Below are 24,399 nucleotides of genomic sequence, written 5' to 3'. Positions count from 1 at the left end.
CCCAAAATCAAAGCGGCGCGGTAGGGGTCATTGTGTTTCTGACAAACACATCTCTTGTTTATATCAAAATTCAAACATCCAGCTAGCTTGTTTTCTGTGAGGTTTGTTCCTTATCTAAGATGATTTGATTTTTATACTGATGATTCTCATGTTGATTTTGTGTTTCAGCCTTATTCTTCTATTCCTGTGCGTTCATGAGGTTTGCCATCAAAGTTCAGCCACGCAACTTGCTCCTCTTTTCTTGCCACTTCACGAATGCGTCTGCCCAGTTAATGCAATTAGGACGATTTGTCAACTATCAGTAAGTACCAACAGCGAAAGCAGGTGAAATACTGATTTCCTCTTTTTGTAAATGTGTTATTAAACACAATACTAACCGATGTTTGTGGAGGGGGGTGAATGAAACAGGGGTTTTCTGATTATAACTTAAGTTGCCTTGACCAACCTTGATGAAATAGTATGGAGACCTAGCTTGAATTTGTGTTTTTGAAGGGTATCTGACAACAAAGTTTGTATTACACACAACATTGATACTAAACAAATATATATGCTTGAAAAGAGGATATATACAAGACATTTTTTATGCCCCCGGTAGGGTGGCATATAGCAGTTATACTGTCAGTCAATCCTTCCGTTCATCCGAAAACTTTAACATTGCCCATAACTTTTGCAATATTGAAGATAGCAACTTGATATTTGGCATTAATGTGTATCTCATGGAGCTGCACATTTTGAGTGGTAATAGGTCAACCTTCAAGGTCAAAGGTGAAATATATGGCTTCAAAGCGGGGCAGTTGGGGCCATTGTGTTTCTGACAAACACATCTCTTGTGAAACATATTTTTATTATGGAAGAATATAAATATGCCCCTGAAAGAAACCATTCTGATGTGTGATTCTCTTGGCAGTCACATGATGGATGACGCTGCTCGCGATGCCTGTCTGAAGGAGTATGAGGAGGTTCATCAGAAGGACGTGCATATACACGTTCCTACCGAGCTGCCCGGGGTGGAGGGGGAGGCCAACGTACACCACGGCGGACAGCTAGGGACAATTGAGCACAAGATTGAGGCTGTACTTGAAAAGAAGAAGTGAAAAGTAGACAGATGATAAATTGTTTCAATGCTGTAAATCAGTTAAATTTATATAAATGTATAATTAAAGTATAAACAGAAAACACTGGTGGTGTTGAGACAATTAAAGGTTATATTTGTGAAAAAATGTTCATTTTCTGTAAAATTATTAGCTCCCCTGAGCACAAGGCGCTCATGGTAAGCTATCGTGGTCAATCAATGTCTGTTGTCTTCTGTTGAGCATCATCTAGTTCTAGCTTGTTATCACTCTAGATGCAACAGTTTTTCATCCAATCTTGAAGAAACTTTGTAAGGGTTTTTATCTTGACAATATCTGGGCCAAGTTCGAATGATTGTCGTGTGTCCAAAAATTAGGTCACCAGATTTAATCTTAGATAAACCTTGTAACCACTCTTTTATTCGTAATTGTGATGAAACTTGGTCAGAAAAAGTTATCTTGACCATATCTAGGTGGAGTTTTAATCTAGGTCAAGGCTGTCCAAAAACTTTATCACTAGGGAAAACCTTGTTTAAACTAATTTCTTAAAACATTCCTCAGGTGAGCAATCTATATGTTGTTTTACTGCTGTAAATCTCTTAAGGTTGAATTGTTGCATTTGTAAATGTGTCATTTATTTCTGTAATCAGGAAAAAAAGCTGTTAAATAGAGACACTGTTAGGTTGAAATCATTCGAAAATGCCCATTTGTTGTAATATCATTTTATTGTATGAAGGTTCATATAGCTAATATATATGCAAACAATTGTAAAAGTAGTTTACATTCAAGGTTATAATTATGAGCTTTGTTTAACTTTGTAAAATCCATTTTATGTCATTCTGTATTTTGCTGTCTTGAAAATGGTGCATAGTATTAATTTTAGTTTCCTGAAGTGTGTGTATAATTATACTAGCATGGTCAAAGTTATCTAAGGAGAGTGTGGGATATCATGAGAACTACAAATAATTGTGTGTAATTCTTGGTAGAAAAGTCTTCCCATAAGGTGCAAATATAGACTCGAAAAATTAAAGTGATGTTACAGTATTTTGTGATTTTTTCTGACACTGACTGCTTTTGAATGAGTTTATCTGTTATTAAGTGGTGTAGTTTTGAATCAATAGATATTGTAACCAAATAATCAAGTTAGCAGCTGTATACTGTATACCTGTTTAAAGTCTTCCTATAAAGTTTGCAACATGTATGTTACATTATGTGTTTTGAAGAAACCAAATTAATAATAATCAGTTCATTAAATTGCAAAAAAGAACCGAGTGCAAAATACAAAATTAATGTCTATTTCACATATCATGAAATACTTGTACTGTCAAATTATTATATTTAGTTGTTATTAATTTTTTCTAGATATATAAAATGGCATTCATTAAAAAAAATGCCAATTTTGGATGCTTGTATTCTATCATTGCCTTTTAAAATAGTTTGCAAGACTTGATGAGTGTTTATATTGAATTAAAGAGAATAGACATAATATATGTTGTTATTTACTCCATTCAGCTCAATTATATTTTTACTTTGGCAATGAAACATGCATTACGTGTTGGTAAGTTTTAAATTTTAATGCCGTTGTATTTATACATGATTAAAGTATGCAATTACCCGTAATGCTAGATATTTGTTAGGAAGTAATTAAAATAAAGGTTAAATATTTCATGCGTTACTTGTAAACATATACGAATATAAGAGAATAAGCTATGTTTATTTCATGACAATATTGTAATAAAGCTAATGGTTTTCAAGGAGTATCTTAGTAAAAATAAATATTTATACGGACCGATGAATGAATGAATGTTTGCTGTAGTGTATAGGAAATCAGGGTACATTGACAATTTATAGTTTTTTAGTGGCATGTGTAGATACACTATACTCAAATCAATTGTAAGTGAACTTTAAATCATCCTGGCATTGAGTATTTCACAGATGGTATCAGAATGTTCAAGTTGGACTGATTGAATTCTATCATGCAAGTGTTTAGAGCGATCATGTGTATGGAAGAATGTTCATATGTTGGCATAACATGTATTGTTCAAGCTTACTTGAGGTATGCATATCATGTATTGTGTTCCCCTTGTTTGTAAAACTAAGCAAGTAAAGTGCCATCAACCTAACCATACAATATGTTACCGTTCAAATTGTATTGGCCTACATAAGCGCATTTGTACAGAGGAGTTTTCTTAACTGCATAGACGTTTCAAAAGGTTTGCTCATTTTTTGTAGAATTTTATATATATTTTAAGCGTACATGTATTCCTTTTGTAAAAAGATTATTTTTTTGGTCTGTTTCATTGATATTTAACATGTTACAATTTTAAAGTCACTTTCTATGTCTTCAAAATATGGAATTAGCAAATTCGTGATAAATGCTAATCATCAGGGTCTAATTGCCAAAATAAATGGCTATGGTATTTTGCATTTGAACAATTTGAGTCTTCTACCTCCTTATTATGCAATATTCTATCACTGATAGAATACAGAATTCTCAGCTATCTGTTACACTCCATGGTTAATCTTTTTCTTGATGTTTGTACCCTCTATTCTGCCATCTAAATGTACCCAGTTATTCCATTATAAGATTTTTGAAATTCACATTTATTTGCTGAGTTTTCATTGAACAAATGTTATAGTCTCTGGCAAAGGTTTTCCTTCATTTTTTTAATGCTTTATGTAAACAAATTAAATGGACAAATCATGTACGGTATGTTTACACTGTAAATAAAACAGAAGTGAGTATGTATATGTTTTAGAAAATTAAATATGTATACATAGTTATTAAATGGCTTTTATTAAGAATTGTGAACTATTTATTATTGCAAGTTTTTTATCAAAAAATCCTTCAAGTTTATTACAAAAAAACTGTTTTGATGATTTGTTGTTTATTGATGTTTAACTTACAATAAATCTAGGAGTTTGTGTGAACATGTGTTTGTCTTAGTTACTTGCTAACCACAATATTTGGATGAGCCTACAATCAGAACTAAGGAAGCCCCCAAGACCTTAGGAAGCACAATCTAATCTGCTGAGAGGCTTCTTTCAATGCTATATTATTCTACAAATTATGGATAAAAAATGTTACCAAAAGCTCACACCGATTTCCAATGATAATAATATATTAAGATTAATATAATATTATTACATTTTGCTTAGTCAGCAGTGTTATTTTTCTGGTTTGGAAATTGTTCAATTAGTTATGAAAGTTGCGACCAAATAGTGTCCTTTCAATAGATTTGTTCAATTAGATAAATTACAATATATGTTTAATTGGATACATTACAATAAGGCTACTGATAACCACTTTAAGTAAAAGGATTTAGTTTACGCTGATGGATTTATTTAATGATTTGGTAAAGCTTTGTAGTTTTGGTATGTGGCCACTAGTAAAAAAAGAAATGTCACCGAGGTGAACTGTAACAGATCTCCAATCTATAAACAAACACATGACTCATCTAGCAAGTTTATTAAAACAAATAATTATGCCATAACAACTAAACTGTGCGTCCAGCAAACCAATAGTCAACATTATATTATTTGAATGAAATATTTATCAAAATTTATGAAAAACATATTGACAAATTTTTTAATGTATACAGGAAACCATATCATATGAAAGTATTGATGATTCTATCACAACAAAACTTTTGATGCTTGTCTCTCATTGTACTTCAGGATATGGGTAATGGAACAAGTAAGGAAACAGTTGATAATGTCTAGAAGTCTCACCTGATTTCATTCTGCAGTGTCAATTTTGGAGGTGCATTGCAACTCCAGTGTGACTTTCCAATGCATTAATTTTTCATCACAAAGGTACTTTTTAAGACATTGGTTAATGTCATTTCCTGCAGGAATGACAAAAGAACACGTGTATATAGTTTTGTTAAATAATGTGAAAATGTAACTGTACAATCATGTTAACTATCTAATCTATAGAGCTGCTTAAGGATCACACTCGAAATATGAAACAACAGGGCCATTATGGCTCTTAACACTCATCATTCTGAGTTCATGGACATCAATTGATGAAGACTTGACCTGGTGATCTAGTTTCAGACTTGACCTGGTGATCTAGTTTCAGACTTGACCTGGTGATCTAGTTTCAGACTTGACCTGTTGATCTAGTTTCAGACTTAACCTGGTGATCTAGTTTCAGACTTGACCTGGTGATCTAGTTTCAGACTTGACCTGGTGATCTAGTTTCAGACTTGACCTGGTGATCTAGTTTCAGACTTGACCTGGTGATCTAGTTTCAGACTTGACCTGGTGATCTAGTTTCAGACTTGACCTGGTGATCTAGTTTCAAACTTGACCTGGTGATCCACTTGATCCAGATTCAAACATGGCCTTCATATTGATAAGACGATCATTCTGATTAAGTTTCATCAAGACTGATTCATACCAGTGGCCTTTAGAGTGCAAACAAGTAGTTTTTATGTCCCCCAGTATAATTGTTTTTGCCCTGTCTGTTGGTTTATTTGTTTCCGTCAAACTTTAACATAGGCCATAACTTTTGCAAAATTGAAGATAGCAACTTGATATTTGGCATGCATGTGTATCTCGTGGAGCTGCACGTTTTGAGAGGGAAAAGGTTAAGGTCATCCTTTAAGGTCAAAGGTCAAATATATGGGGGACATAGTGATTCACAAACACATCTTGTTTAAGATTAAACCAGGTGGCCTAGTATTAGGATGCACCTTGCACAGATTCAAACTTGGATATTATAAATATAAACATACTAAGTTTCATCAATGGTTGAGTCATAAATGTGGCCTCTAGTGATAACCAGGTTTTCCCTGGTGACCTAGATTTTGGATGTACATGAACCAGATTCAAACTCTTGATTTTGTCATGATGAATATTCTGATTCTGACCATTTTTTTTCAAGATTAGATGACAAATGTGGCCTTTAAGAATGGTAACTAGCTAAAAGTTGATGACACATACCACATGAAGATTGACGCCAGACATAGGGTGATAACAATATGAAGCGAGCTAAACATCTTATAAATCCAATAATGCAAGAATTTTTGTAATGAGCTGTCTGTCATAACATTGTCTTCACATTAACAAAAGTTTTCAAACACTTGTTGACACATTGCAACACATTTGAGTTTATTTCAATAGAGTTGTGAGGAGCTTTGTAACAATTTATAAGTAAAGGTTTAAAAATTTACATTGGGGTCAAAAAAAAAAATTTTACAAGGCTTCCCAACTTTTACATTAAAAAACATGCACAAATGTAGATTTAGCTGCTTGGCTACAGAATCCATAACTTTGACTGCACTTGTATCCTTGTGGTTACATTGCAAACATTGGTGTCATTTGTACATGTCTAAAGTGCTGAGGCAGCTTTAAAGGCATGCATGAAAATATATATCAAAGAAGGACAACAAACACTACAGTGTCTGAGCGAATAGAGTAACTACAAATACTAGCCTATACACTAAAACTCATACTTTGCAGTGTTACCTTTATTCTAGGCGTTATAACATTATTTTAACAACACTGAAAAACACCACACGCACAAAAAACACCACAAGAAGTTCAGTTATTTTCCAAAGCGATGATTGGTTTCCAAGGAGTACGGTTGCCGTGGTGCTGTGTTGCCTAGGAGATGTACCAGTTCCACTTGGTCTCGTCATCCTCCTCGTCATCGCTGTCCTCCAGCGCGGCCTCGTCATGTGACAGGTTAACGCGGGGCAGACCCTTCAAAGAGTTCACCTTCTTCCAGATACGCCTGCAGCAAAATTACACAATGCATTTTGGTTAAGTGTCAACACTTTCCATTTTTATGGAGTTTTTATGTTAAAAGAAGTCTTCTCTAAACTAAAATGCAGTTTAGGAGGATAGTGTTGTCCCTGATTAGTCTGTGGGGACTGCACAGGTTAATCTTCGACAACACTTTACACACATAGATTAAGTTCAGTTTAAACCCTTTGCATGCTGGGAAATTTGTCGTCTGCTAAAATGTTGTCTGCTGAATTTCTAAAATTAGCATTTTCTTTGATTTTTTGTCAATGAATACTATCAGAATAGCAAACAGTTTGGATCCAGATGAGACGCCACGTTCTGTGGCGTCTCATCTGGATCCAAACTGTTTGCAAAGGCCTTCAAAATTCGGTTCCCGCACTGAAAGAGTTAACAGAACAAGGCTCAATGTACCAATACCTGTTTTTCTTTTCTTGGCATTTATGAATGTTAGAATGTCAATACATTTTTTATTGTAAGTTATCATCATTCGAAAATAGTAATAATTATAAAGCGTTAAAAACGTTTCAGTTGTTTTAGTTATATTTTGTGACAATACGTGGATTGCTGATATAAAATACAAAAATGCATGATGTAATGTAAGAAACTGAATGGCTGAGTTGTTAAGATGATAACTTTAATCGAAAGGTCAGTGGTTTGAGCAAAGGGGGTGGGGGTTAACTTCTTCCTTTTTTCATACTTGAATTAAATTCATGTTTTATACAGCAACTCTATTGTTATGATCTTTACATTTATCAATGTAAAGCATTCAACAACTATCTTCAAAAAATGACAAAATCTGTGAACAAGTCTCAATAATGTTTGCATGGATGATTTCTGAGTGCCAGGATACTCAAAAATTGTTTCATGTTTTATTGTGGAAAATTTCAGTGATTTATAATTGGTAAATACTGTTCAAAAAGTGTAAAATTACAGTGATGGGAAGTTCCTTGGTTGGTTTTGGTAGATTGTTTTTTGTTGTTTTTTTTATCGCTCATGATAATAGAATAGAAATATTTGTATATCTTAGCCACTTGATAATATTAATTTCTCTGATGACTTGTGAATTGAAATGGATAATCTACTAAAAACAACTAATACCCTCTTTTCATAACAATATGAATAAAATCTTAGATACTTTCAAGACTGGAGCTCTTCCTATTATGAAGCAAAAATTTTTGTTCTTCACAAATAAGCATAAACATTAAGAAGAAAACAAAAACAGAATGTAAACTGTGTGAATGTGCATCAAAATCAAATTTAAGTTATTTTCAGACAAGGGGGTTTCCTTTAATTGGAAAGGACATTATTGTGGTAAGGCCTGGAAACCATTACGAGCACTGACAGGTAAAGTCTGGATCAATCAACTGCAGGACCAATGGAGCACTGCTATGGGAAAACTGGGCTAAATGCATGTCCGTAAATTGTCCAAGATTAGCCTGTGCAGTCCACACAGGGTAATCAGCGGCAACACTTTCCAATTTTATAGAATTTTTAGTTTATAAGAATTATTTTCTATACTAAAAACAAGTTTATGCCGAAAGTGTCATCCCTAATTAACCTGTGCAGACTGCACAGGCTAATCTGGAACAACAATTAACACACATGCACTTGGTCAAGTTTTTCCAGAAAGAGGCCCAATGTACAAATACCTGTCTTTTCCTTCTCTGAAAGCAAGATAACTTTGCAAATACCGTAAAACAAAGGAGAAATAAAGGAATGGTAAACAAATAGAAATAATGAAATAGTGTACTGTAGTAAAATATACAAAAGAATGTACCATACCAGACATCAAATATAAGCTCATAACTTATGTCTGTTTCTTATCAACAACTAAACATGGAACATTAAATCTAATTTTTAAATAGCTGTTAAACTGAAATTAATTTATACTTTCAGACACAGACAACACATTATGGAATTATTAACAACAGCATTAACTTCTACAACATTTTACAAATGCAGACTATCTGGGAATAGTTTTTGGCTAGTTAGTTGGGGATTTATTTATTGCAAATTTTGATATTTACCTATTGTCAGTGTGTGATGTTAGAAAATTTGATAGAACTCAACAATTGAGCCTCGTTCTGAGACAACTGTGCTTAATTAATGTGTGGTAAGTATCACCCCATATTAGCCTGTGCAAATAGTCTGCATGGGCTTATCAGGGAAAAACTTTCTGCATTTACACAATGTTTTGTTTAGAAGAGACTTCCTTAAAACGCAAACTTTCACAAAAGCGGAAAGTGTTGTCCCTGATTACCCAGTGCAGACTGCACAGGCTAACCTGGGACAACACTTTACCCACATACAACTGCACAGGCTAACCTGGGACAACACTCCACCCACATGCATAAAGCCCAGATTTCCAAGAACACGGCTCATATAATTCAACTTGAACTTGAACTTGAACATGAATAGCCAACTAGAACAGTCACCTAGATGGATAGCAATCAAGGCCAGTACAGTGTTGAAGAGACAGTCACTGTGGGCAAAGACACAATGTGCAGAGTAAGACATGTAAAAGTTCATAGCATCTCAAGTGTCACATTGCCAGTGCACATTGAACACCTTTGCTTATGACATATTACTTTTTTCTTAATGTCTTGCAAATTTCAAGAGTTAGTTAAAAGACTCAAGCATAATTTTACAAAAATCCAGTATACGTTCAAACATTATTGTATCTGTTAAAGACTAAGCTTAAGTATTAGGATTGAGGCACCAAGTCAAACATTCCGGCATAAGTTAAAAGATCAAAGAATGTGTTCAAAGATTTAAATATTGGTTTGGAAATTCAAAACAAGTTGAAAGGTTCCAACATAAATTCAAGGTCTCCAAGACAATTGCTATAAGACATAAGCTCTGAGATTCAGACATAAGCTCCAGGATTCAGAAATAAACTCCAAGATTCAGGCAAAAGCTCAAAGATTCAGGCATAAGCTCAAAGATACAAACATGAGCTCAAAGATTCAGACATTCGCTCGAAGAATCAAACATGAGCTCAAAGATTCAGACATTCGCTCGAAGAATCAAACATGAGCTCCAAAATTCAGGCATAAGCTCCAAGATTCAAACATTAATGAGCTTCAAGATTCAGACATAAGCTCCAAGATTCAGGCATAAGCTCAAAGATTCAAACATGAGCTTCAAGATTCAGACAAAAGCTCCAAGATGCAGACATGAGCTCAAAGATTCAGACATGAGCTCCAAAATTCAAACGCGAGCTCCAACATTCAGACATAAGCTCCAAGATTCAAACATGCATGAGCTCCAAGATTCAAACGTAAGCTCCAAGATTCAGACATATGCCCCAGCATTCAGGCATAAGCTCAAAGATTCAAATATGCGCTCAAAGATTCAGACATAAGCTCCAAGATGCAGACATGAGCTCAAAGATTCAGACATGAGTTCCAATATTAAGACATAAGTTTCAAGATTAAGACATGAGCTCCAAGATGCAGACATAATCTCTAAGATGCAGACATGAGCTCCAAGATTCAGACATGAGCTCAAAGATTCAGACATTAAGCTCCAAGATGCAGACATGAGCTCAAAAATTCAAACATAAGCTCCAAGATTTAGACATGAGCTACTAGATAAAGACATAAGCTCCAAGATGCAGACATGAGCTCCAAGATTCAGACATAAGCTCAACGATTAAGGCATAAGCTCCAAGATGCAGACATTAGCTCCAAGATTAAGACATAAGCTCCAAGATGCAGACATGAGCTCCAAGATTCAGAAACATGAGCTCCAAGATTAAGATATGAGCTCCAAGATTAAGACATAAGCTCCAATATTCAGACATGAGCTCCAAGATTCAGACATAAACTCAAAGATTCAGACTTAAGTTCCAAGATTCAGACATAAGTTCTTAGATTAAGATATAAGCTCCTAGATTTAGACATGAGCGCAAAGATTCAGACATAAGCTCTAAGATTCAGACATGAGGGCAAAGATTAAGATATGAGCTCCAAGATTAAGACATAAGCTCCAATATTCAGACATGAGCTCCAAGATTCAGACATAAGCTCAAAGATTCAGACTTAAGTGCCAAGATTCAGACATAAGTTCTTAGATTAAGATATAAGCTCCTAAATTCAGACATGAGCGCAAAGATTCAGACATAAGCTCTAAGATTCAGACAAGTGGGCAAAGATTCAGACATAAGACTAATGATTCACACAAAAGCTTCAAGATTCAGACATGAGCTCAAAGATTCAGACATAAGCTCCAAGATTTAGGAATGAGCTCTGAGATTTAGACATGCGCTTTAAGATTCAAACATGAGCTCTAAGATTCAGACATAAGTTTCAAGATGCAGTGATAAGCTCAAAGATTCAGACATAAGCTCCAAAAATTAAGGCATGAGCTCCAAGATTCAGACATAAGTTTGAAGATTCAGACATAAGCAAAAATATTCAAGTATGAGTTTTTTAAATCAAGCTTAATAATATTCAAGCATGAAAACATAAGCTTAAGGATTGAAAAGTAAGCTCAATGATTCAAATATAAGCTCACTGATTCAAGCATAAGTTCAAGGATTAAAGCATAAGCTCAATAATTTAAACATAACCTCAATAATTTAAGCATAAGCTCAAGGATTCAAACGTTTTCTCAGTAATTCAAAAATAATTCAGGATTCAAACAAAAACAACTAGATTTTAAAGCACTTGTTCCAACATTCCCATCCCCTGTCGTACCTGGCATCCCTCTCACTAGTGTCCGCAGTCTGGATGGACTCTCTCAGCTCGCTCTCCATCTCATTGTTGCTTCTCTCAAAGTACTCGTTCTGCTTCAGCAACTTCTGCACCTCGATCTAAGACACAAACAACAGACAAACTTGTGGGATATGCGGTTTTGATCTTGCATGGCTTAATTACATGTTGTTTTTACCTCTAAAGAACTATGTTTCTAGAAAATTATTTATTGATAGGAAACTTTTAATGTATATTTATGGTACAGTAGACTCTCTGTAAACCGGACGGTCTGGGGACCGGCCTGATCTTCCAGTTTTCAGAGAGTTCCGGTTTACCAAGAGTAGACATATTGCCGAAATATGAACAAACCATATACATGTTCATGTACCATGTGATACCTGTACTCATGTCATGTTCATGTTTAAAGTATTCTTCAAAAAATGTGTTTTATTCGATTAAAAGCAATAAACATTCCATACCAACTTGTTTTGAGTAATCCCAAAATGAGCGTGGTGCTTTATACATGCACATACATGTACATGCGTACGTGATATTTGTCATATAGGCGAGTGAGTCTTGTTCAATTTCGCTTTAAATAGCTCTGAATTATTTAAGTTTTATTTGTTACAAATAGGAAGCGCCAAACATCATAGACAATTTTGACGAATTACGACACAAATACGATTGTTGTGGACACGCGATTTATTATTCAAGACATAACACATTTCACAAAACATACACGTACACACACGCAAAAAAAAACAGCGTCATATTTTCAAGACATTCATAATCTCAGCAAGTCTTGTCAAAACCTACACATGCGCGAAGTTCACGATTTCTTGAAAAAGTCCGAGATCACTCTCTGCTTCAGTGCACATTTCTGAAGAAGATTACAAGAAAGTGATCGTCGCAACGGCATGCATTAATTTTTTAATTAAATTGTTTATCATAAACTTTTAAACACGATCGCATCAATCACTTTTTTTAGCCCGGTAACGACTTGACACCTTTATGGTATGTTAAATCCGATTATCGATCATTGCGCGAGCCGAATGTGACACCGCACGCGCTGTGCTGACTAGGTATTGTAATTTACACGCCTCGAGCATCTTGAGAATTTGGACCGTCCGGTTTACTCAATGTATTTTACGTTGAGAATGACGAAATTCAATGAGATATTCGTTCGGTTTACGGTTTTGAGAGAGTTCGGTTTATTCAACATTTTTCAACAAAGAAATAGAAGGGGAAAATACGTGACTGGCCCGACCGTTCGGAACTGGGAGATTTACGGTATTCGGAGAGTCCGGTATTGGCAGAGCCTACTGTAATACCTTCTTTATTTTATATTTTGTTCCATATGTTAAATTTATAATTAAGTTAGAAAATGTATTGTGTTTATAATTTTGATATGGTTTAATAATAACAGATAATAACAAGTCTTAAACTATTTCTAAAAAAGGTCTTAAATTTTAAAATTTAAACAAAATATTGCTTTAATGTTTACTATTTTGCCTATATGTAAACACTTTTAAAACTTTTAAGAGAAAAACACCATAAAAGGTTTCATCCTACTGTGTGCTTCAGAAATATTCAACATGATAGAAATACAGTCAAATTTATCGAACTGGGTTATTTCATCAATCAAGTCTCATGGTAAAAATTGGACTAAATGCATGTGCACAAAGTAAAGTCCCAAACTAGCCTGTTCAACCTGTGCAGGCTATTAAGGGACAACATTTTCTATCAACACTGTATTTTTGTGAAGATACTGCATTTTAAACAAAAAATGATATTAAATTGGGAAGTGTGTGTGGACCCTGTCCCCTGTGTGGACTGCACAGGCTAATCTAAGCAACCATACGATGGTTAATTACAATAGGAAGACCCTAAAAACAAGTAACAGTGATGTAAAAACGTTATATTACAAGCATTCGGCAAGTTTTAAGCATCTAAATATCTAAATATTGTTCCACGATGTAATCTACTTTCGCTTTCAAGTCAGGATCGGATTCATTCGGGTTGCGTTCATTTGCATAATTTATACAAGCCATTTTCGCATTCGCTAAGTTCCAGTTACCCAGAATTCATTTTGATTTCACAGAATGATTATTCATGAGAGCTACGTCATGCTTCCGACGCTTACCATATCCAATCTCGTGTTCGCCCGTAAATGTTCGGATATTTCACGGGAGATATAAATGGAATTATTTGTGGCCACAAAAAAATAAAAATGAGCATTTTGTATCTCGTTAAATCAATTCTACCAGACAACATCTAACGTTGAAATTTTGCATTTTGCTAAAAGGAACATTATTTTTTTATGGGTTAGCTTTATTTAACGAAATATTCGATATTTTTTAGCGTGATTGTTACTTTAACACACATGCATTCAGCCCATTTTCCTCGGATTACAGCTCATTTCATGGTAAAGCCAAGTGTTCCTCCTCACCTGAGTCTCCTTGATACACTGTTCCAGGTGAGTGCACACAGTGAGTGGCACAAACTCAAGCCTCAGTTTACGTCTCAGTTCAGTGAGTGCGTCAAGCTTTTCGAGTATGAGAGCCTTGATGTGCTCAATCTCCTCAGCCAGCTCGATGGGCGTGTCGTCCACGTACCTCTGGATGATGGGGATGGAGGGCGGCTCTGGGGAGGGAAATTGAGGACAACTAAATTAGCCTACTTTTGGGCAAACGGGGTTTAATGCATGTACGCAAAGTGTCCTCCCAGATTAGCCTTTGCACTATGCTCAGGCTAATCAGGGACATCACTTTCCACTTTAACTGGAATTTTGCTAAGGAGAGACTTCCTTTAAACCAAATATACCAGAAAAGCAGAAAGGTGTTTCCCTGATTATCCTGTGCAGACAGCACAGGCTAATTTGGGACTACACTTTCTGCGTTCATGGAATTTTGCCCTTAAAGGAAGTCTATTCTTAACCAAAATCCAATTTTGACGGAAAAGACAAAATTCTTTGCCTTACAGGTCTGACTGAAAAGGCAACTGAAATAGATGCAATTTATTTAAAACACACGTATTTGGTATATTCAGTCAAATTGTCCCTTTGGGCCCTGAGGGTAAGACTGGACAATATGAACAACTGAATTTTCAAAACTTAGTCCTCAAGTTCTTAAAAGTGTATTGGTAATTCAATGCAGCTTTGAATTTTAGTTTTTAATCATGTAAAACCTTTTATGGCTTAAAACGATTCTTAGTTCATACATATTTAAGCCACTAAAATACCAAATTTTTTTAATTTAATCATTGAAACACTACTTTCATTTATACATGAATAAATATTAATAGGTTCATTATTCATTCAATTTTGTTTTGAATTCTCAAATCATTATTCCCCCTTCATAATTTCACAACACAAAATTCTCTTTTCTAACTGAGCTGTTGGCGAAACATGGAACCCAACCCTGCCTATCCTCACCTGGTTCTGGTGCATTAGCCAACCAGTCTGCTTCCTCTGCCACTTCACGCCGGAGTCTGTAGAGAGATTATAAACAATAAGAGCCGGGCTCTGGGAAAAACAGGGCTTAATGCATGTTTATTAGGTTTCATCCTAGAAATAAACACAAACCCTTTTAAAGGTTCATATCATTTTAAAGAGATTACAGAATTCATTTATACCAAAGCCCAATGTATAAATATATTCAGAAATCCAACAAAGAAATGACTGAGCATAGAACAGATAATCAATTTGAAATGCACTATAAGGAACATTAACTTAATACTGTTAATTAACTCGTAACTAACATCCAGTCTGACTTAGAAAGTAAGAAAATTAAGAGGTGTTAAACTGGCAAATACGGCCGAGTCATTTCACCTTCAAATGACAATATTGTATTTTTCGTGCAACTTGGGGAAAAAAACTTAAAATCAGGTGTTAAAAATGTTTCTTATATTAAAAGAATAGTTAAAAATATCAAATTTTGAAATAGCAATTAAGTCGATTTAACAGTTTTCAACAAAGCTGTGCTCAACTATGCTATGAATATTTTTTTTTATATACCGTAATTACTCTATGTTTTCGGACACTTAAAATTTTTTTTTTTTGTGTCCGAAAACTTAGATACGAAAATTTTTCACAAAATACAGGTGTCCGAAAACTCTGAGTCCGAAAATAGCGCCAATTGTATCAATCACTACCGGTAATAGCATGCCCTTGTAAAATACCATGCCGTATAGTATAAATTACAGTTACATATGTTTGCACTGCATTTTTAATAATTTTAAATGCTTAATTTATCTGACAGAAAGTCACTACAAGGTTGTTCTTTGACCAACAAGTTCAAAGATGAACATGTGATGTACAGATACTCGCTAGTGTAAACCTGTAATTAACGCAATAAAAAAAGCAAACGATGAATTCTTTGTTTGTTCATTTCCGATTGTTGTTGTCCAACACCTTCCATTGTTCGTAAAACTTATAATAGGGTACATCACACTTTGAAGCATTTAGTATTTGTCACAGTTATTTTACTGAGTGGTAGTGCCGTTGCGGTAGATATTATTGGACTGTTAATTGGCACTACCCCTGGTAATTGTCATAACGCTTATGCTATCAGGCAAAACCATTGTTTAATACTGGTTTACAAGGTTATTTACCCAATAACGCAAATGTAATGGTCTGATGCCCTCAGGCATGCACCTGCCATGTTTTATGATGTTAATCTGGTTGTAAAACCCCTTGATTGAAGTGTTATTAGATATCGAAAACAGGACCGAAATATGGTGAAATAGCGCTGTAAAATATACTCTCCGAAAACTTAGAGACATTAATTATGGACAAAAACTCGTGTGTCCAAAATAAAGAGTCACGAAAAATGATTATTTTTGCTAAAAAAAAGGGTGTCCGAAAACTCAGAGTGTCCGAAAGCATAGAGTAATTACGGTATATATATTTAAGAATCTGATAAATTCAACAAAGAGTTCAAGGGTTGGAATGCTAGTGGAGACACTGACATGAGCACATTTACCTCTCATTCTCCGCCAGAAGGTTGCGAGCCTGATCTTCCTGTCTCGCCACCCGCTGCTTTGCCTCCTCGAGCTCCTGGGGGCGTGACGTGCCTCGCACTGACATCTGCTGCACCTGGTCACGTAGTAGCCGACTGTGTTGGGGGGTCTGACTGTCCAGCAGCCGTGTGATGTAGTTGTCATACTCTGACTGTGGGCGATGAGAAAACATTGGCTGAGTAGTAAACTATCAAACAGAAGTGAAACGATTCTGTAATAGGAAGAGAAAACAATGTCCATGGTTTGAACATATCCATGTGAGCTTTACAGTGTCACTTGAGTTGGTTTCTATAGAACCAGGAATTGTTTTCTTTTGCATAGTTTGATTGGATGCTTCCACAAAGATTAATTGGATGCTTCCAAAGTAGGACATAAGGTCAAGCCAGGATTACCATACTGCAACTTCAAAAAACAACAAGTAAATGAATTTTTAAATGAAACAAGTATTATTAGTTACACCGTTAGTAACTGAGTAACACCCTAAGTAATTTCATACCATACCAGAGAGAAGCTCGAGTATGGTATTTAATTGCTGAGGGTGTATATCCCATACACCGTCAGTTAATACGGTGTAACAATTATATCTCAACCGATTATCGATTACTCTGGTAGTAAGGAAATAACTCGGGGTGTATGGAAAATACTCCATGGGACGTGAACCCTCTAAACTCCAGATTAAGTCATTTTTGTAGGAGATGAGATATATATATATATATATATATATATATATATATATATATATATATATATATATATATATATATATATATATATATATATATATATACATTCATCAACTGCAAAAAAACATATACAGGTGCTTTTAATTGAAATATGAATCTCCAAAAATATTATAAATATTATTTTAAAACTTTCATTAATTAATCTGTTTGAGTATAATTTTTAAAAGGTGTGTGTGTGTGTGTGTGTGTTTCCATTTGTGCAATTTAAATGTTGATAGAAGATCATATGCTTCCATTTCCCATTCAGGATATTCTTGACCCATGACTGTCTATTCCTACCTTAATACACTTCAGCATGTAGCCAAACGTCTGTGTTTCATCAATGAGATCCTCAAAGCTGTTGCTGTAGACCTGGAGCTTGTGGAAGTTGGGGCCAATACCACTCAGATTCATCATCTCCAGGTCCTGAAATCACAGCATAACTCTCCAGTCATGCACAGACTCTGAATAAAGGCTTGGGCTTCGATATAGACTGTAAATCCTTTACCACTAAGATACGTATTTCGACGCATTTGCAGTCCCTAAGCAAGTTACATTTAATAAAGACCTTTCTTACTAGATTCAAGTGTTTAAGGGTTCATTATCAATCCTTACATACTGATGAGCAGCAAACAGCATTAACCTGAACAAACTGCGAGTTACTCACAGGCTGTTCTGGTTTTATGTTGTTTGCCCTTAGCCATTTTCACTTTGTTTCGGAGTGGGAAAGTGTTAAGCAAATGCAATAGTTGCATTCTCAAACTCTGCAAAATAACTCACTTACTAAACTAACTAAACAGCATCAAAGATTTATCAAAACTGCATGTCTGTATTGTAGTCTTTGATGATATGGTGCTTGACTATTTGCAAATGTTAAATTATACAGTGTACTATAGTAAAAAAACTTTTGATACAACTTTGACTGGTACAATATGTTTTCATGGTAAAAAACACTCTTTTTATTCCAATATTTATGGTACAATATGGTTCAAAAATTGGATATTTGTATGTCAAATATGGCAAGTTACCTCCTCTAGCCTCTTTTCTAAATGTGCCACAGCCTTTACCCCTGACAACACTTTCATCTCTCGAGTCTCTTGTTTCTTCAGCACAGAACTCTCAAACTGTCTCAGCTTGTTAAACTGATCTGCCTTCGTAATTCCTGCAGTAAATGATGGCAGAAATGAGTGCTTTAGAGTCAAGTAGCCCTCAGTATCAAGTCTCTGTTGTAAGTCTTGCATGATGTCATAACCTTCGTCAGTGGGCTTCGATATTTTTGGCATGTAATGAACAGGGTGTCCTCTAGGAGAAGTGACCATCATTTCTTGATTGGGCAGCTCTTCAATGAGTATCCCATCGTCCAGTTGAGAATAGAGAGACTTGGGTGAAGCTGTATCCAGTCTTGATTCAATACCCTCCTCTGCTGGCTTACTAGAACTAGATGCTGCTTTTCTAAACTCTTCAACCTTTTGCTTTCGAGGTGTGAGGGATTTGGCTGGTGATGGAAAAGGGACACTTCCAATTGTACCTACACTGAACTCATAGAGAACCTCCTTCATTTTTTTACCATTATCTTTCTTTGGGCTTGATTTCGTTAACATCAGCCCAGGTATTATGTCACTGTCTTTCACTTGGGCCTTCTTTTTCTTGGATGACTTCCATATTCGGCCATGTGTCTCACTGTAAGGGGGCTTGTACAGTTTTTTCTCATTCAGATGTCCCCAGGAAAATTCATCTATGTTTGTTTTCTGAACCTTTTCTACATTATTTAAGATGTCCCGCAGCTGACGGTGCGAAGTGAATTTGTAAGCCGTCATGTTTGTGTTGCCCTTTTAATTCTCATAATGACCATCTAGCCGCTGAAAAAGAAACAATGGAAATACAACAAGTTGAATAACTTCTGTATGTTTACAAGAACAAAATGGCAACATTAATAAAAGGTACAAAAGAAAAAACAAGTATGATATTGTTAGCATACAGAAAGTACACAAATTAAACATTTCAAACAAAAAAGGCAGCTATGCCTGTGACAAAAATGTTCTAGACCTACTGCAGTAAATACCCATCTGACTATTTATGTTTGCTCTATCTATCTATGGGGCTATAAACATGACCATATTGCTACATGCATTTATTTCAAAATCCTTGTAACTGCAATTACACAAACAATCAATACTATACTTAACAGTTCTTGCAGACAATATGTCATCCAGATAGTTCTCAAACTTCACAAACACTTGCACAGCGCCCGATTATACGAGTCAGGTTCTGAGAAATCTGGGCATAATGCATGTGTGCAAAATGTCGTCCCAGATTAGCCTGTGTAGTCTGCACAGGCTAATCAGGGATGACTCTTTCTGCCTAAATTGGATTATTGCTAAGAAGAGACTTTATTTAAACGAAAAATGCCATAAAAGCGGAAAGTGTCGTCCCTGGTTAAATCATTAGCCTGTGCAAACTGCACAGGCTAATCTGGAACAACACTTTAAGCACATGCGTTAAGCTCAATTGTCTCAGACTGCAGCGCATATGAATCAACTGCCTGACTTTTTTTTGGCGCAGCTGTTTAACCCAGCTTTTCACCTTTCTTGATCTTAACAACAGCCAATAAAATGTCATTTTCCTGCCAGTAGATACTCTACCATTGGATTGGCTAAATTAAAAGTACTGTATTTCGTTTTAAAACAATTCTAACCTAATGTTGAGCATGAAACTATTGTATCTCAATACAAATAAATAGCGTGTAGAACCGCTTTACAATCAACGCCTCAAATAATAAGTGTGTTTGACAGTCCCTTTTCATTTGCCAATTCATTTCTACTTAAAGGCTGTGTTATAAAATTTCACCATTATTTTCATATTGCATTATTTGCTCAAATAATTTAAAAAAATCATAACATGTACCGTAATTACTCTATGTTTCGGACACTTAAAAATAATTTTAAAAATTTGTGTCCGAAAACTTAGATACGAAAATTATTCACAAAATACAGGTGTCCGAAAACTTAGAGTCAAAAATTGAATTGTCGAAAATAGCGTCATTTGTATCAACGACTACCGGTAATAGCACGTGCTTGTAAAATACCATGCCGTATAGTATAAATGACAGTATATATGCTTGCACTGCATTTTAAATAATTTTAAATGTTTAATTTATTTGACAGAAAGTTACTACAAGGTTGTACTTTGACCAAGGAATTCAAAGATGAGCATGTGATGTACCGATACTCGCAAGTATGAACCTGTAATTAACGCAATAAAAAAAAGCAAACTATGATTTCTTTGTTTGTTCATTTCCGATAGTTGTTTTCTAACACCTTCCATTGTTCATAAAACTTGCAATAGGGTGCATCACACTTTGAAGCGTTTAGTATTTGTCGCAGTTATTTTACTGAGAAGGGGTAGTACCATTGCGGTAGATAATATTGGACTGTTAATTGGCACTACCCCTGGTAATTTTCATAACGCTTATGCTATCGGGCGAAACCATTGTTTAATACTGGTTTACAAGGTTATTTACCCATATTAACGCAAATGTAATGGTCCGTTGCCCTCAAGCATGCACCTGCCATGTTTTATGATGTTAATCTGGTTGTAAAACCCCATGATCGAAGTGTCATTAGATATCGAAAACAGGACCGAAATTTGGTAAAATAGCGATGTAAAATATACTGTCGAAAACTTAGAGACATTAATTATGGATGAAAACTCGTGTGTCCGAAAATTAAGAGTCACGAAAAATAATTATTGTTGCTAAAAAAAGGGGTGTCCGAAAACTTAGAGTGTCCGAAAACATACAGTAATTACGGTAATTATTGCTATTTCCAATTGTTCCCTTCCCTGATATAATTACGAAAAGCCATGTTATATAGTTATACATTGAAAAACAAAAATATGAAATTATTGGGTTTTGCATCAGCCAGCGTTCCAGTACAAATATTGTGTATTTTTTATACGTAATACATTCCATCTCACAGGAGAGCCAGATCAATAGTCAGACAGACTGTCTGCACATCATTCATCAAAGTCAAAATATGTTACCAATGTTTGTTTTTTTGGTTTTAATAACACAGTCTGGCACCATTTTTTTCTCCATCAAAATGATTAGCAATTTGATTTTCATTTAAAAAAAGCAATGTGATATTAATGTGTGATTTGAATGTGCCAAAAGAAAACTGTGTCATAATGAAAAGCTAATATATCACATTTCTCTAAATATTTAAGAAACTAATCTTAGATGCATAAAATGGACACATGCAATAATATTATTTGATGTGGTATCATTTATTTCTATGTATGTCATACCTCAAAAAAGATTTTGGCCTGATATGTTGTATTTCATAAAAGTTAGTGTTTATGTGAGTCAATCTTTGGAGGTTTACGCAATTATTTATAATCAAGTCATCATAATGTTTTATACGGGCTAAGCAAGAATTGCGTTATATGTGGCTCAAAACACACATACAATTATAATTCATAGACAAGCCTCGTCATTTTGTATGCTTAGACTCACCTGATAAATTACACAACATTAGGGCAGTAAAATGTGGTTTCCTCTACATGTATATGTAATTGGAACATGTTCTGTAATGTCTTATATTCTGCAAATACCAGAATATGTAAAGTCACAAACGTGCATAGGAAATGTGATATGAGCTATGCAATGATTTATAAACTGTATAGACAAGAATTAAAATGTGTATGCATTTATATGCAATACAGTGCAGGGCAATTGCACTTTACCGGTACATAAAAAAGAACGGAAAAGTAGGCATACTTTACCGGTACATAAAAAAGAACGGAAAAGTAGGCATACGTCTTTGTTCTGTTTATCAGTAGGAATAAATCGCCCAGTTCATTCAGATATTTAAACGCTTAAAGTTCTAGCCCTTGTTTGCTCCTGCCCCACACATGGCATACTTTTGCTCTGCCATTTATTTTAATTTCTCCTATGTGTAGGTTAGAACTGTCAGTTCTTCTTAGTACAAAGGGTACTTAGCTAGTGAATAGGCCAGGGGTTTTCAGCCTTATGTAACAGAAACCTATTAAAGGCCGCTTCCCAATTGAAAATTTCTTTAAAATCATGCAGTTTTCCCCCAAATCCAAATTTACACCAGCTTTTTTATTTCCAAAGCAGTAATTTTAGCGAGAATTTTTCTCAAAATGAGCAATTTCTTCCCAAAATCCATAGGCTAGGGCCTTTTGCCAATGAAGTGCGGAAAATCCCTGTTGGCAATTATAAGTTTGAGCCGTGGACTGGGCGCACTTTTTGTGCATTGTTTCTTTATTTCTGGAGTACAAGGTAGGACTGCCTGAAGAGCCTAAAAGACTTGGGTCACTTGGTCTCTATCTGGAGGAGGGAAAAATGATGGATAACAAGAAATATCTTTAAAAAGATATTTGGCGTATATTCTGATTTTGAAAATAATAGTTTAACATTTACATTTTGGGATAATTAAATTTAAAGCAGAGTTTTATTTCTGTCTTTTTTCAGTTGTTTTTTTTATTATCCACCTCATGAAATGTTTGGCTATATTGCACTGTACCGGTACGCAGTTGTTTACCACTATTGACAAGGGGGGTTTGAGGGCGGTAGCCCCTGATACTTAGGAAATATATAGGATGAAAAGGATCATTATGTGTTGCGTTAGGTGTTAGGTGTTGCAGCTTAGGGTTAGTGCTAGGGTACGCTTTTCCGTTCTTTTTACGTACCGGTAAAGTGCAATTGTTCCTACAAATCTTACTCTTAAATTGATACAAATTCCATTATAATGAAAATAAAATAAAAAGTTCATATATTACATAAATCCGATTTTTTAGATGTTAAAGCATGGAATTAATAATGCACATCAATTTAAATACTATAAAAACAACAATAAATGACTTGATGAACTTGAAAGTTGTTTTTTGAAATTTAAAACTGTGTAACAAACTTAAATTGCTGTTTTTTGGAAGGACGAAAACGAGAATTACTATGATGTTACCTGATTCAATGTTACTTACAAGAGCAATTTCCCTCCAATATGAGGAAAATGATTTAATAGTTACATTTTTGTAAATAGCGAAAATTGATGGGCGCAGCCATATTGTTTACCGTAACCATGACCACCGATAAAGATTGTTAAAGGGAGGTAAGTATAGGTTGCATGAAACTATATAGAAATGTTCTCTCCAGCGAATCTGTTTTACCCAACGTTTTACCTTATATGACGTTTACATTACGCCAGCAGACCCAAATGAATACTATATTCATTCCATTTGCTGATTTGAGCATAATCCCCCGGAACATTGGCAACTACACCGCGTCGTTGTAGTAAAGGATGAAACACTAATCAGTGTAAGGACACACTTTTTGGCCCAGTTACAGTTAGGCATTACCGGTAAATTCCATCATAAAGACTTTCAGGATCAAAACGTGGTAAGTAAATCGTCAGGGGGAAGACGGAATGTACTATCAATAGACGTCTTATGTTGAAAACACAGTATTGCTTTCAATATATCAAATAACACGAATTTTAGGGAGATATATTAATGGAAACCTATTGGTAAAAATTTAATTAATACACTCGCTATTTTAAAATGATTAGAACTCGACAAAGTCTAGTTTCCATTATTTTACAATAATTAGTGTAATTAATCCCGTATAACATGTCAACTCGTAAATAATATATCCTCCTACAGATATAATTTATAATGTCATTTTGATGATTTTCTTAAATAATATTAGTAGTATAAAAACAATCATTTCAACGCCATTTTGTTAGGTGCGGTGAGGTTGAGGCGGAGGCACCTTTTGAGGCGGTGGTGCCTGAGGTGCGGGTCAAGTCAACAGTGTCGCGTCCATTTTGTTTGGAGCGGGTCAAGTTGAGGTCAAGTCGATAGTCCAGGTGTAAGGTGGTTTTCACCTGGTGCCTGTTATGCATATATTCGCTTAGGGATATGGTAATAAATTGTTGTTTATTGTTGTCGGTGTAATGGGCGTGAATTTACCTGCGAGGTATGCGTGACTTTTTAGAAGCGATTCCATATTATCGAAGCGTAATCGATTTGACGCTTTTTAACGAACCCGATATATGTATTTGAAAATCGAGTGGTATGGAACCACGGGCGCTCAGAACGTTTTACACGATTTAG

General features: G+C 35.1%; 2 protein-coding genes across 15 annotated transcripts in view; one reads left to right on the top strand and one right to left on the bottom strand.

Annotated features, from left to right (window-relative positions):
* The window catches only part of LOC127850939 (probable mitochondrial pyruvate carrier 1), an 89,268-nt gene extending 85,267 nt beyond the window's left edge, over positions 1-4,001 (top strand). The window contains exons 3-4 of the mRNA XM_052384341.1: positions 169-301; positions 908-4,001. Coding sequence (XP_052240301.1) covers positions 169-301; positions 908-1,094 — 320 coding nt within the window. The 3' untranslated portion in view covers positions 1,095-4,001. The remainder of the gene's footprint in view (positions 1-168; positions 302-907) is intronic.
* A 523-nt stretch (positions 4,002-4,524) lies between these two features.
* LOC127851149 (uncharacterized) lies at positions 4,525-23,384 on the bottom strand. Of its 14 annotated transcripts, XM_052384750.1 has the most exons (10): positions 23,250-23,369; positions 18,294-19,124; positions 17,566-17,691; positions 16,507-16,694; positions 14,958-15,013; positions 13,974-14,167; positions 11,528-11,643; positions 9,263-9,309; positions 5,237-6,813; positions 4,525-5,186 (listed from the first exon to the last, which is right to left on the bottom strand). In XM_052384750.1, the coding sequence occupies exons 2-9, from the start codon at positions 19,080-19,082 to the stop codon at positions 6,794-6,796; spliced, it is 1,536 nt and encodes a 511-aa protein (XP_052240710.1). In that variant the 5' UTR covers positions 19,083-19,124; positions 23,250-23,369; the 3' UTR covers positions 4,525-5,186; positions 5,237-6,793. The 14 variants fall into 14 exon arrangements, with proteins under 14 accessions (XP_052240710.1, XP_052240698.1, XP_052240701.1 ...); XM_052384738.1 differs by lacking the exon at positions 9,263-9,309 and having other exon boundaries at positions 23,269-23,384; XM_052384741.1 differs by lacking the exons at positions 9,263-9,309; positions 23,250-23,369 and having other exon boundaries at positions 4,525-5,161.
* Positions 23,385-24,399: the final 1,015 nt, after the last annotated feature.

Source organism: Dreissena polymorpha, chromosome 11 (genome assembly GCF_020536995.1).
Source record: "Dreissena polymorpha isolate Duluth1 chromosome 11, UMN_Dpol_1.0, whole genome shotgun sequence".
Classification (NCBI taxonomy): domain Eukaryota; kingdom Metazoa; phylum Mollusca; class Bivalvia; order Myida; family Dreissenidae; genus Dreissena; species Dreissena polymorpha.
This window is presented reverse-complemented; position numbering and strand designations above follow the sequence as displayed.